This window comes from Seriola dumerili, unplaced genomic scaffold, assembly GCF_002260705.1.
Source record: "Seriola dumerili isolate Sdu_G_001 unplaced genomic scaffold, Sdu_1.0 BDQW01000859.1, whole genome shotgun sequence".
Taxonomy (NCBI): Eukaryota; Metazoa; Chordata; class Actinopteri; order Carangiformes; family Carangidae; genus Seriola; species Seriola dumerili.
The window spans coordinates 119,967-132,705 of record NW_019175114.1 but is presented as its reverse complement, the minus strand read 5'-3'; the positions used below and the strand labels follow the sequence as shown (position 1 = coordinate 132,705).

The following is a 12,739-nucleotide window of genomic DNA, read 5'->3' as shown; positions in this document are numbered from 1 at the left end:
AAGAAACTAGTTGTTTCTTTGATTTGGTAAGATCTGGACGTCTGCGTGTCTGCACCCTTTGTGTTCTGAGTTCCTGCTGTTTTCACCGTGTGTGTGTGTGTGTGTGTGTTATATGAGTGTTGCTGGGGGGTTGTTGCCTGTTTTGTTTTATTTCGTTGGTTTTGATAAATTTACTTTTCCACAGTTTTGAAAACCTTAAAGCTGCTGTCGGATCAAAACCTTCAATTTCCATTTAATATTTTTGTATTTAATATTTTTCATTTGTACAAATCTCTGAAGGTTTTCACCCAACAGTAACGTTATATTTAAATTGGCTTTACCTAATTTTTTTTCATAATATCAATTAATTGTTTTGTGATTAATTCTGTCTTGTACATAACGATGGCTGCCCTTTAATTTAACTCCATAAACTTCAGCTTTATATTTACAACTTTACTTGGAGTCCGTTTACAACTGAAATATTTTGGATTTGACGCACTGCGAAGACACTGGCAGCCATCTTTATGCCACCTGATCTATTAATTAGCTTAGTCCAACATTAGAGATAGATATTAGATGATTGGATTCAGTTTTAAAATTGGATTTGACTAAAAAGAGAGCAGTTAATTATTAGTTTAATGGTGAGCTGGAGTCAGCTCTGTCTAAGTGGTCGAAACAAGTTTTATCAGTATGCTAATCCTGTCTGCGTCCTCGGCCGTCCCTCAGGCCTGAAGACCATCGTCGGCGCTCTGATTCAGTCGGTGAAGAAGCTCGCCGACGTGATGATCCTCACCGTCTTCTGCCTGAGCGTCTTCGCCCTCATCGGCCTGCAGCTCTTCATGGGAAACCTGCGGCAGAAGTGCGTCCGCAGCACGGCACACTGCGTCAACGGCAGCCTGCCCGCCAACACCTCCTTCTACTGCAACAACAAGACCTGGGCCTCCATGAAGGACTTCATCAACGACGAGGGTGAGGACCACACTCTGAACCCTTAGCTGGCGTTTTACATAGATAGAGCTCAGCCACGTCTCATCTGAACTTAGAGAGAGTTCGTCTGTTGTTGTCGTAGATGTGTATCACGGATCCACTCAGATTTCTGGCTGTTTCGGATCAGCTCTGTGAATGTACTGTCGATCTGAAGAGGTGCTCTGCTGGCGTCGTCCAGCTCACGCCTCCCTCCCTCTGTTAGGAGAGTTGCCTCTGGCGCTCGCTCAGGATCTTTGCTGTGTCTGACAGTGAAAACCCTGAACCTCAGTAGATCAGCTCCAGTTTGGTCTCAGACTGTGTTGATCCATGTTTCTTGTTGGTCTTTTATTGTGGTGGATCTGTCCATCAATTATTCTGATCAGGAAACAGCTGATCTGTGCGTGTGATCATGAAGTGTCATGAACCAAAGCTAAAGTGCGTCCTGAGGAGTTTACAGTCCACGCCCTCGGCCACAAAGGACGTGATGGATTTTAATTTCAAATCTTTTATTTTTTTCATTTTCACTTAACAGTTAAATTTAACATTTCTTTTAGTTATAGCCTTAAAGAAAGGGAGGCAACTGAAATAATCTGGAAGTTTCTCATCATTTAGTAGCTCGTCATGAATTAGCAAAGAGGCGGGAAAACTGAGACTCGTGACCTGAAGTGTTTTATAAAATCCTGGTTCTGATCCTTGTGTCTGTAGTTTACAGTAAAATAACACGACCAGTAGTAATAACAGTAGAAGAAGAAGAAGACCTGCTTCTAGTATGTTCTGTAGAGAGGTGTGTGTGTGTGTGTGTGTGTGTGTGTGTGTGTGTGTGTGTGTGTGTGTGTCATGCTGCGGTGATGACTGGTGTTTCCTAAATGGACTGGACAATGTCATGTTGGCACTTTGGTTACAACTGACGTCAATAAAGACACACACACACACACACACACACACACACACACACACATACATACATTGTCAGGGTGTATGTGTGTGTGCAGGCAGTTCACCAGGAACATAGTACATACAAACGTGACACACACACACACACACACACACACACACAGAGGTCATGCGAGGTCACTTGGTATATACACTATTTGACATGTCAGGCATGTTGACCAGGGAACATAATATACGTTATGTCAAAAAAGTTATACACACACACACACACACACACACACACGCAGGTGGAGGTCAGGGTTAAGGAAACACTTAACGCTGCTGTCAGATGAAACCTGAGCTGCGTCGCGTCTTTTTCTCTCATGTGACTAAAACACTGAGCTGCACATGTGTCACTGCACATTCATCCACACTCACATCACATGTGTCACTGCAGGACTCTGGAAATCAGTGGGTGTAGAAACACTTTCTCAACCTGGACTCATGTTGTTTCTTGTCTTGTTGTTCCAGTGTCTGTGTTCTTATTTATTTATTGGTCTATTTTCTTTCTTTCTCAGTGGGTTTTCACACCTTCTCTTCTTTCTCCTGCTTTTCTTTTCTCTTATAACATTTTCTCTTTTCCCTTTTCTATTCTTTTCTTCACCTCTTCTTTTCTTATATTCTTTTACGGCTTATGGGAAACGGTGTCCGTTAAACGCCACTAAAAAACAATAAATATATAAATAATAAATACTGAGAAAACAGATATTAGATCATTTTTTAAAAGCTGTCGTCTTCATCTAAACATATGGATCCAGCCACTTTACATGTACTGCTGTTGGAAGCTTAATATCAGCTGGATATTAGTTATTAATGGGATTTTAAATGAGTTTTTTACTGGACGTTCTGGTTTCACAGCAGAATTATTATTGTTTAATCCCCTCAGTTTGACATCTACTAACATGGCTGCCATCTTATTTCAGGCCTCAGAGGTTTCTTCCTCTTCTATTTTTCTGTTAACAGAATTGTTTTGCATGTGACGCATTTTGACCACACAACAAAGAAAAAAAACCCTTTTAACTCTCTTATTTAATATTTTTCTTTTCATCCCTGCAAATTAAACTAAAAGCCGCAGAAGCACAAACACAAATCCAGCTCAGATTCATGAGCAGACCTGTGATATTTTGTTGTTCCTTCTCTCAGAGAGAAGAGTTTCCTCCTCAAAAACACTCCCCGGGATAAACAGGCTCCCTCATTATCCAAAGACAGATGTGTAATTATTTAAAGTAATGACGTTTGGCTGCAGCACAGAGACCCGCTCTGACCAGACGTGACAGTAAAGACCAGTGGAGTCTCTGCTGAGCCTCTTCTTCTGCTAAAGGCTGAACCCGCCCAAAATAAAGCCAGCTGTGAGTTTACAGTAATGGGGTTTGTGTGGACATGCTGCCCGGTGCTAATGTACCTTCTATTTATTCATTTCCAGTTTGCTTTGCCGTCCATCACATCAAACAAATGTCCCCTGCAGGCTCCCGTATCGACCTCTAAAAGCTGCCGTGAAACCTGAGAGCCGAGCCGCGGCGTCGAAAGCTCGTCCCGTACGGCTGATCTGAAAACAGCCTTCAGAGGGAGATCAATGGTGGATGTGCTCCATGCTAAACATTTCCCATCATGCCGTGTTTGTTCTGTCTGGTCGGGGCCGGCCGACAGCAGCAGCCGACCCGCTTCACGTTAGAGGGCACGATAAATTAATATCAACAGACATCAGGTAGCGTCCGTTTCCCTCCTGCTGAGCAGCAGCTGATATCACCAACAACGTGTTCAAACAGGAAGCAGCAGATTTATTCTTCCGTCCAATCAGATCATGTCCGTTTGATTTTTGTCACACCTGACACGAAAGAGTCTGATGATTCTTTCTCATTGTCAACGAGTGAAGACGGATTCCACTAAAACACATCAGTGAGACACACACACACACACACACACACACTGACACAAGTTTCTCCAAGCTTTGAAGCTTTGACCGTTGCCATGGTAATTAACATCCAAATCAGTAATCGAATGCTGCGATTTATTATTGTTATTAATATTGGTATTTGTATTATTATATGCATTAACACAACAACTCTAAAAAGCCCATGAAGTAAGAAATAATCATCAACATTATTAATATATATATGTAACGCAATATAGTAAATAGTAACATTAGAATATATATATTTAATTTATCTATTCAAGTTGATTAAAACAACATACATCAAATAAAATTCTATAGGCTTATATATGTTTTTCTCATTAATTTCTTATTAATTTTAAACATGTATATCTTACCACTGTGTATAATATCAACATATTTACCAGCTTTGTGAAGCAGATACACTTATGTAACATGTATCTGTTATATAAACTAGACATATGTATGTTTAAACTGTATAAATGAAGTTATTCCAATTTCTAGTAGGATTCATATATAATTCTTACACGACACGTGACCATGTGACACGTTTACAACAACACTAGCTCTTTGTATTTGTTGGTCAATGTCACAGATTTATTTTTCTAATAAAAATAACAAATAAATAATATTCAGGAGCCAATTTGAGTTTTACTTGAAGCAGGATCTGAATAAACATCTTTTGATGGATGAATTTAAAGAGATTTTACAATAAATGAATCACTGATTAATATCTCTGCTTCATGGATGAGCAGATTAACAGTGTCTCAGTTTATATTTCTTTGACCAATAACTCTCTCGCTCCGTGTCGAACCTGCAGACTTTGCTCATGTAAATTTATCTCTTGCAGATGAAAATGCGGGGGGGGGGGGGGGGGGGTATTTAGGCTTGTCAGAGTAATTTGCAGCTCTTGAGATTGAAAAGAGATGAAATTAAGCCCACTCTCTCTCCGTATCCCGTAGAGACCATTTTCCAACTTTCTGCCGCTCTGTAAAATCTTCCCAGACGGGGGTCGTCGGGAGAAGGAAGAAAAAAACCTTTATTAAATGTCAGTCTGTGTGCTTACATGCATTTATTTTGGGGGGGGGGTTTGGACACCTGAATGATGAACCTCAGGTAATGACTGTGAGTCGACTGTTTCTGTCTCTTTGTCTGGGGAGAAAATGCCTCAGCGACTAATCTCAGTGCTTCATCGTTACTTTGAGCTGCTGAACAAAAGCTCTCCAGACTTCAGAAGTTTTTCGTCGGCTCCCTGATGAACTCGATAACAAATGAATGGCTGCGCTCCCAAAAAAGCTTAAGTGCCTTTGGTGCGGCGGCGGTCAGACGCCGTCAGAGTCAAACAGAAGCTTCACAGAACCTGTTTCTGTTTGTTGAAAGGGGAAAACTTTCCACATGTACAACCACAATAAAGGAGAGAAGAAGAAGAAGAAGAAGAAGAAGAAGAAGAAGAAGAGGAGGCATCTTTTTGTTTTCTTTGTAGTGCTTTGTTTCTGTGTGACGAGACCTTTCACTGAAACCTGTTTAAACTGCTTTTGTTTCCTCCAGTGCATCTAGAGAAGTGTGTTGTGTGTTTAATATTTTCTACTGGAATGCCGTGTAATCGCCCGTAATGGCGGGAGTTAAACGAGTGTGGTCCGAGTAACGTGTTGAATAAAAGATGAGGACTCTGAATAGTTGTTCCCGTAAGGCAAATGGATGAAAATGTCAAGGCAGCATTTAAGGTCAGTGTTTCTCTGAAAAGTTGCTTCAGATGCCGAGATCCCCCGTCTGTCCGCTTCCTGTCTCAGAGGAAACGGCTTTTCACAATAAAACAAAAAAAAAATCCCAACAAATTCTGCTGCTGATTTTACATTAGGAGGTGGTAAAATCACTGCCTGTCACCACAGTTACTACAAAGCTGTTTCACAGATGAAAAATGAAGTGGTTGAAGCTTGTCTGGTGGTTGTGGCTTCGTTTGTTTTTCACTAGATTTATAGTTTTGGTTTTGAGTTTTATTGCATTTCATCAGAGTCAGACTGGTGATCTGCCACACCTGGCAGTTACCTGACGGGCTGACGAAGCTTGTGGCCGTTAAAATTTATAATATATAATTATATAAATTTATAATATAATGAATAAAAAAAAGATCTTCACTGATAGACGTAGACGTCTTCACCTCAGCTGATTTTTAAAGACTAATTTTAAAGCTCCATATTTTCTTCTTCTGTGTTTTATCTGAAGTGTTGATCCATCAGAAGATATAAAAACCATCTCAGTGTAGTTTTACATCTCCTCTCTCAGGCTTCTCTCTGCAGCTCTAGTAACAACAGGTCTGTGAGCCAATCAGAAGAGAGGAGGCTCTGAGCCTCTCTTCTGATTGGCTGACTGTTTTCTGAGTGATCCAATAAAAATAAAGCAGATTTCAGGTAAAAACAATCAGAGAAACCAAATCCTGCAAGGTTTGGATGGTGGGTCCAGGTGGGCGGGGCTTGGTGACTGCTTTGTTGTGACATCACAAAGTTCCAGAAGTCCTGACGGCTGGTTTTAAGGCTCAGTTTCTGAATACAGGCTGTGTGCATTTCTCTGTGGACTGAGGCTTTGATACTTTCACAGTATTAATATAGAAGCTAGAGCTGATCTATAATCACACTACACATGGACACAGACCTTTAGACAATACAAGACCTTTAAAGACTCATAAGCTTTTGTGCTCAGTTCCTCAAATTCCTGCAGCTTGAGCTCTGAACCTCGCTCTACAGCAGAGCTGCTCTGGAGTCAGTGCTACAGTCTGAAGGTTAAATACATCCAAGCCCTTCCTCAGGATTAAATACTTCATCCTCAAACCACAACCAAAGTAAGGAGCACTTGTTTCCTGCAGACGTGCATTAAAAGCTTTGACATTGTTGTGTCTGATCCTGCAGTTCCTGAGTATGTTGGGGGTGCGGGAGAGCCTGAAGTGATGATACTAAAGTGTATTAATGTACTTGGAAATGGCTCGTGGTCAGATTTAAGTGTTGAATAAATGCTCAGCAAACCGTGGCTCCTGTAATGGTTTTGGTTTTATGGCCTTTGCTCAGACGGTTTCTAACCAGGCCAGAACGCACGGGCGGAGTTTGATGAGTTTATTGATCTGGCGGTGACAGACAGCACAGGAAGTTACCTGAACTCACCTGAACCACAGTCCTGACATGGACTTTTATCATCAGCTGCAGTAGAAGTAGTGACGACACAGATCACTGATGACTGACAGCTGGTTTTATGAACCTTTTACCCTGAGATCCAACACAGAGGATCAGTATTGGTGCCAATATTGATACTTATTAAGGTGATTGGCCATGAATACAGTTTTCCTGCCAGCAGCTGACTCAGATTTTAACGGCACAGAAAGCCTGACCTCATGTTACCTGAGCGCACAGTGAGCTATATAGAGTTTTAATACTGGATCAGGACTCAGATACTAAGAGCTGACAGAGAGAAAATTAATGATTATTGTGACCCAACTTTACTACAATCAAATGTTCATAAACTGGTTTACCCTGTAAATAATCACTGTATATTCACATGAATATAAATACACAGTTTCTCTGCTCACAATAATCCAACAGAAATCAAACTGATGTTGTATAAATACACTGAAGATGCACGACATGAGAAAACAAACATCTTCCAAACATCATCCGATTATCAGTGTTTTAATTGAACCTCTGCTGTGTGTATTATAATCTGTTTATTTGATGATTTCATTCTAAAATGATATGATAATAATATATTATATATAATATATTTTCCCAAAGAGGTAATGCTCAAAACTACTTTATTTAGTATGCCTGCTGTTGTTTTATTTTGAAAGTCTTCCTGTGTGAACACATGAGAGACACCTGTTTAAGATTAGTATGTGGAGCTGGGACCAAGTTTAACACTGTGATTTACACCTTCACAGGTGTTTTTATTTATTCACTTCCTCCTGATTAGATGTCAGAGAGAGAGAGAGAGAGAGAGTTTGCACACGCCCACACAGTCCTGAGGGGGCGGAGACAGCTAATTAGGCAATAAGTGAAAGCACCTGTGTGGGCGGAGCATGGGAGTGCAGAGGAGCAGGCAGGAAGAATCTCCTGAGCTGAAGTTTAAGAGGAACTGGAATCTAAAGTGGAATTTTATCCTGTTTTTTTCCCTAGACAACTTCTACAAGGTGGAGGGAGCCAAGGACGCCTTAATCTGTGGGAACAGCAGCGACGCAGGGTGAGTGCACGTCTTCTGTTTGGCTTCCTCAGACAGACCGAGGAGCTGGGGGTGAAGGAGGTGAAGGGGGTGGAGCTTGTTGAAGGGTTTTTTTGAGCGATGGCTGATGAACCACCAAAATCCACAAGACAGCAAGTTAGAAAAGTAAAGAGAGGCTACAGACTCCAGGACACGTTAGCTGCTGCTAGTCAACATCTGGAACTGAACTGTCTGCAGTCGAGTTGCATTGTGGGTAATGTAGGCAGGAGGTTTCACATTGATTTTGATCCTCTGTGTTTCAAACCGCCCGTCGTGAGTCGGACCGTGTCACAGAACAGCAGCGACACGTCTTCAGAGGACGCCTTTCATCATCTAATGCAGATCTTGTTTGAACAGGATTATAATTCTGGGTGCGATCGTCAGAAAGCAGCAAAACATTTACTGACAATGTGTTTCGGTTTGTTAAACGCACAGTCTGTAACTTCTGCTGCTCGTGGACAGAGTTCACATCATCCTGTAAAAAGGTCAAACTTTTTAAACTTATAGCTACAAAACCTGAAATGAATTATTTTATTTATTTAAAGTTTTAATCTGTAACCGAACCTCTTTTCAAGGCTTTGCACACGACCATCCTCCATCAGGCCTGGACCTGAAACCAGCTCAGAGTGAAAGAGTTTGAAGATAAATATCTGTGAGCGTCGAGCCGCCTGAGGTTTGGATTGGCTCTGGGCGGAGAAACACACGCGTGAAAAGCTTTTGTTGTGTCAGGGAGGAAGAGGCGAAAACATCACTGTCTCTTTATGTTCCTGTCACTCATCCAACATGGCGGCTTGTCACTCGTAACCTTCGCTTCCCACTGAAGCATCAAGGCTTCTGTTCATCTGTTTAATAACAGCTGAGGGGAGTTCAGTGTTTTTCTGGAGCTGTTAGATGGAAACGGACTGAGCTCATGTCTCCAGTGAGACAGGAAGTGAATGAGCAGCAGTTCAGGAAGTGTTTCTCTCAGAGCTGGAGCGATGGTGGACGCTGAAACAGACGTCTTCCGTTCGTCTGTTAAATCAGCTTTTTCTTTTTTTACACTGTGGTCAAAGACTGATGGAGCTCAGCATCATCGCAGCAGTAGTAGGTCCAGGTACAGGTGATGTCAGTGTGTGTTGTTGCCCTGTAGTTTATATTCTTTACTTGACTCAGCTCTTCTTTAGTCTCTCTGGTCGTTTCTTGTTCTGGTGTTTTGATAAATCTCCCCTCCGAGGAATCATCCACTGGCTTCATGAAACATCTTTACGAGTCATCAGAAATCTAACGAGCTCGTTAATTCACCTGCTAAATGAAGAAAAAAAAGGGTTCTGTGAAAATAAAACTACATGTGTGACGTTCGTCTCCTCGCTGTCGTTTAAATGTTTGGACGTTCTCTGGTCGAGCGTCCCGCGGCCAAATGAAGCCGCATGTGTCTGATGGTCTGTGTGAGTCGTGCCGCTGGTAGCATGTTCTGCAGTGTTGTGTGACATGTCAGGAGGGACAAGTATCTGTGCTGACTGTCCACTGCGCTGAGAGCAGGACGCTGACACACACTGAGTGACACAGCTATGACAATATCCCTGTGTGTGTGTGTGTGTGTGTGTGTGTGTGTGTGTGTGTGTGTGTGTGTGAAAAACACACGCTGTCATCCAGCAGCAGCGCAGCCTCCGGGAAGACGAGCTAGCCTGAAGCTAGCCACGCTACGAGAAACCTATCTGCAGATACGAACGTAGCTAGCAGGCTAACAGGGAGCTAACTGACGCAGAACAGGGCGAGGAAGGAGAAGCAGAGGAGGTTCAGGAGAGGTGAAGCAGAAAGAGGAAAGGAGGAGAAGATACAGACAGAGGGAAACGATAAAGTGGATGGATAGAGGGGTATTAGAGGAGACGGGAGGAAGAGGAAAAAGAGAAACGAGGATAAGAAGATAGAACGAGGGGATAGGAGATAATGGAGAGACAGGAGAGAGGAGAAAGAGATGGGGTATCCAAAAACAGGAAAGAGTGGGACAGAAAGTGAAGGAGGAGACGTTAGGAAATTGAGCAAGAGAAGAAGAGAAGGACAAAGAATAAAAGAAAAACCTCGTGTGTCAGAAGCTGGATCATGTTTCAGTCAGACTGAGATTGTGGAAGATTTCCTCTGAGAGTGAGTCAACAGTCAACACTGCTGGTTGAGTCTGAGTTATTAGCCAAGAGAGACGCTGCTGGAGGACGAGAGAGAGAGAGAGGGAGAGGGAGAGGGAGAGGGAGAGCGAGCAGTGATGACAGTGATGTTGATCACAGTGTTGTTTGCTTCCTGTGCTGAAGCTGCTCTGCTCACGCATGATGCTGATTCGCCCGGCCCAGGGGCAAAGGTCATTGAGCTAACCCACTCTGACATACACACTGACACACTGCGACTCATACAACCAGCTGCAACACACACACACACACACACACACACACACACACACACACACACACAATCACTGGCACTTTATTATCCAAGTACAGTCGAGTGCTGCGGGAACATTTGGTCCAAGGTCGTCTGCACCTTTAAAATCAGAAAACTGGTGTTTTTAAAATGTTGTATTGTGTTGTGGCGTCGGATCACAGGTTCCTGTTCATTCTTCAGACTGCGTTTGAGCTCATGTTGGACACGTTCTGCGTGGGACGGACGGGGACGTCACAGGAAATATAATAAAGCATGTCCTTCATTTCATATTTTAATAGGCATTAAAAATAGGAATTGTAAAAAGAATTTATAAATGAACGATTAATCCATCAATAAATAGATCTCTAAATAGATCAAATCAATAAATGTATTTATAAACTATTTATTTAATGAGTTTTATTCTTTTTGTGAATCTGAAGTATTTATTGAAATCATTAATTTATTAAGTCATTCTACAGTTCCTGTCTTTAATGCCTACTACAATATGAAATGAAGGAAATGCTTTATTACTCTTCCTGAGACATCTCCGGTCCTCTGTAGTTTTGTTCCAACCGTGGACGAGTAACGCGCCTGTCCCGCGACGCCTGTCCCGCGACGCCTGTCCCGCGACGCCTGTCCCACGACGCCTGTGCGCTGGTTGTTCGGAGCAGCTGACGTCCGTCACGTCGGTTGAAGGAATATATTGAATAAAGAGCTGGATACAGCTGCAAACGTCTCTTCCACACTAGTTGCCTTTTCTCTGGCGCTGGTACAGGAAGACGTGTTCCCAGCCTTAAGCCCACCTTCACTGACGCCTTTGTTTTTCCACCTGGGGAAACGAGCAGATGTAGGATTCAGATGTCTGGAACCAGACGAGCCATTAGCTGCCATTCAGTCTCATTAATAATGAAAGGCAAATATCACAGAGCAAACATAAACATGTTAATAATTATACCTTTATATTAAACTTATGGCTGCAACAAACCATCGTTCTTGTCATCAGTTCATCTGCCAATTGTTTTCTGAATTAATTATATGATCTATAAAATGCTGGAAATAATAGTTTCTAGTTACTAGATTTCTTGACATTAAGGTGACATCTTCAAATTGGTTTTCCAAAATAATCCAAAACTATTGATTTCACTATCATAGATGACTAAATATTCAGATTTGAGAAGCTGAAACCAGTTGGTTCTGTGTTTTTTGCTTAGTGATTAATGGATTTTAAGACGGTTGCGTGACGTGAAAGAGACGAGTGGATGCTGGTGATCTGAAAACAGCAGGAAGTTAGTTGCTGCAGTCGGACCCACCGGCTCGGCCCGCTCACCAACACAGTGAGCGGCTGTGACACGACGCTCATGGAGCCACTTCACATTCTTTTAAACCTTTTGGCCCAGTTGCTGCAATTTGTGTCAAAAGTCGTTCCCCTTCTCGGAGTCATAACTCAGTCAAATGTGAGCGCATAAGAATTCTACACATATTTTTAGATTCAGTGTGACATACACTTCCAGAGGATATTATTATCTCTGATGTCCATGTCAAATAAATGTTTATGAATCCACTTAGAAAAAAGACGGCTTGCCTTAGAATCTGCAGATTTTTAAGTTTATTCAGTTTCACAGTGCTCCAGTGAGAGCTGTCCGTACACACATGATACACTGCAAATATGAGCTGCTAATAGCTAATTCGGCACATCGAATATATCCAAAAAAAGAAGAAGGGAAAAGACCAACCAATAAAGAGAAGTCATTTTCAGTTGGTGCCTGAATTAAAGCCCGAGGACCCAGAGAATGAAGGAGCTGAAAGCAGCACAAACCTTTATCAGTCGGACCCGGAGGCTCTTCAAACACTCAGTTAATCTGTGTGCCTGACAATGGCAGAGCGCTAACTCCAGGTATTTTTGCGTTCTGCTGCATCATGGCCTCGGCTCGCCTCAGGAGACGGCGTGTTGGCCCGGCTAAGCAGTCTGGCAGCATCTGCTCAGCCGCACTGTGCGTTTTTATCTGTCTGCATCTGCCCGTGTGCGGCCTGGGAACGCCGCTCGCCTCGGGGGCGGGGTTACAGAGCAGACAAAGGCCTCGGCTTTACAACACAAAAGTGATGCTGAGGATGATGAGCGCAGGTTCGTTTGATTTATCAGCCGACATTAAGTGCTTGGACCCACAGAGGACCGTCGTGCTCTTCTCCAATAGGATGTTCCAGATGTTGAGTTCTTGTTCATAAATGTTTCTGCTCCTGAAACAAAGAAGAATTAAACCTGTCACATACATCTGGGATGTAGCTGCATATGCAGATTAATATCTGAATGTATTTTACACTTTATAATTCATTGATAAACTTTGA

General features: G+C 42.4%; 1 protein-coding gene across 1 annotated transcript in view; it reads left to right on the top strand.

Annotated features, from left to right (window-relative positions):
* Nucleotides 1–12,739, top strand: part of LOC111237388 (sodium channel protein type 4 subunit alpha-like) — a 129,243-nt gene that overhangs the window by 20,629 nt on the left and 95,875 nt on the right. The window contains exons 7-8 of the mRNA XM_022766469.1: nt 706–948; nt 7,927–7,990. Coding sequence (XP_022622190.1) covers nt 706–948; nt 7,927–7,990 — 307 coding nt within the window. The remainder of the gene's footprint in view (nt 1–705; nt 949–7,926; nt 7,991–12,739) is intronic.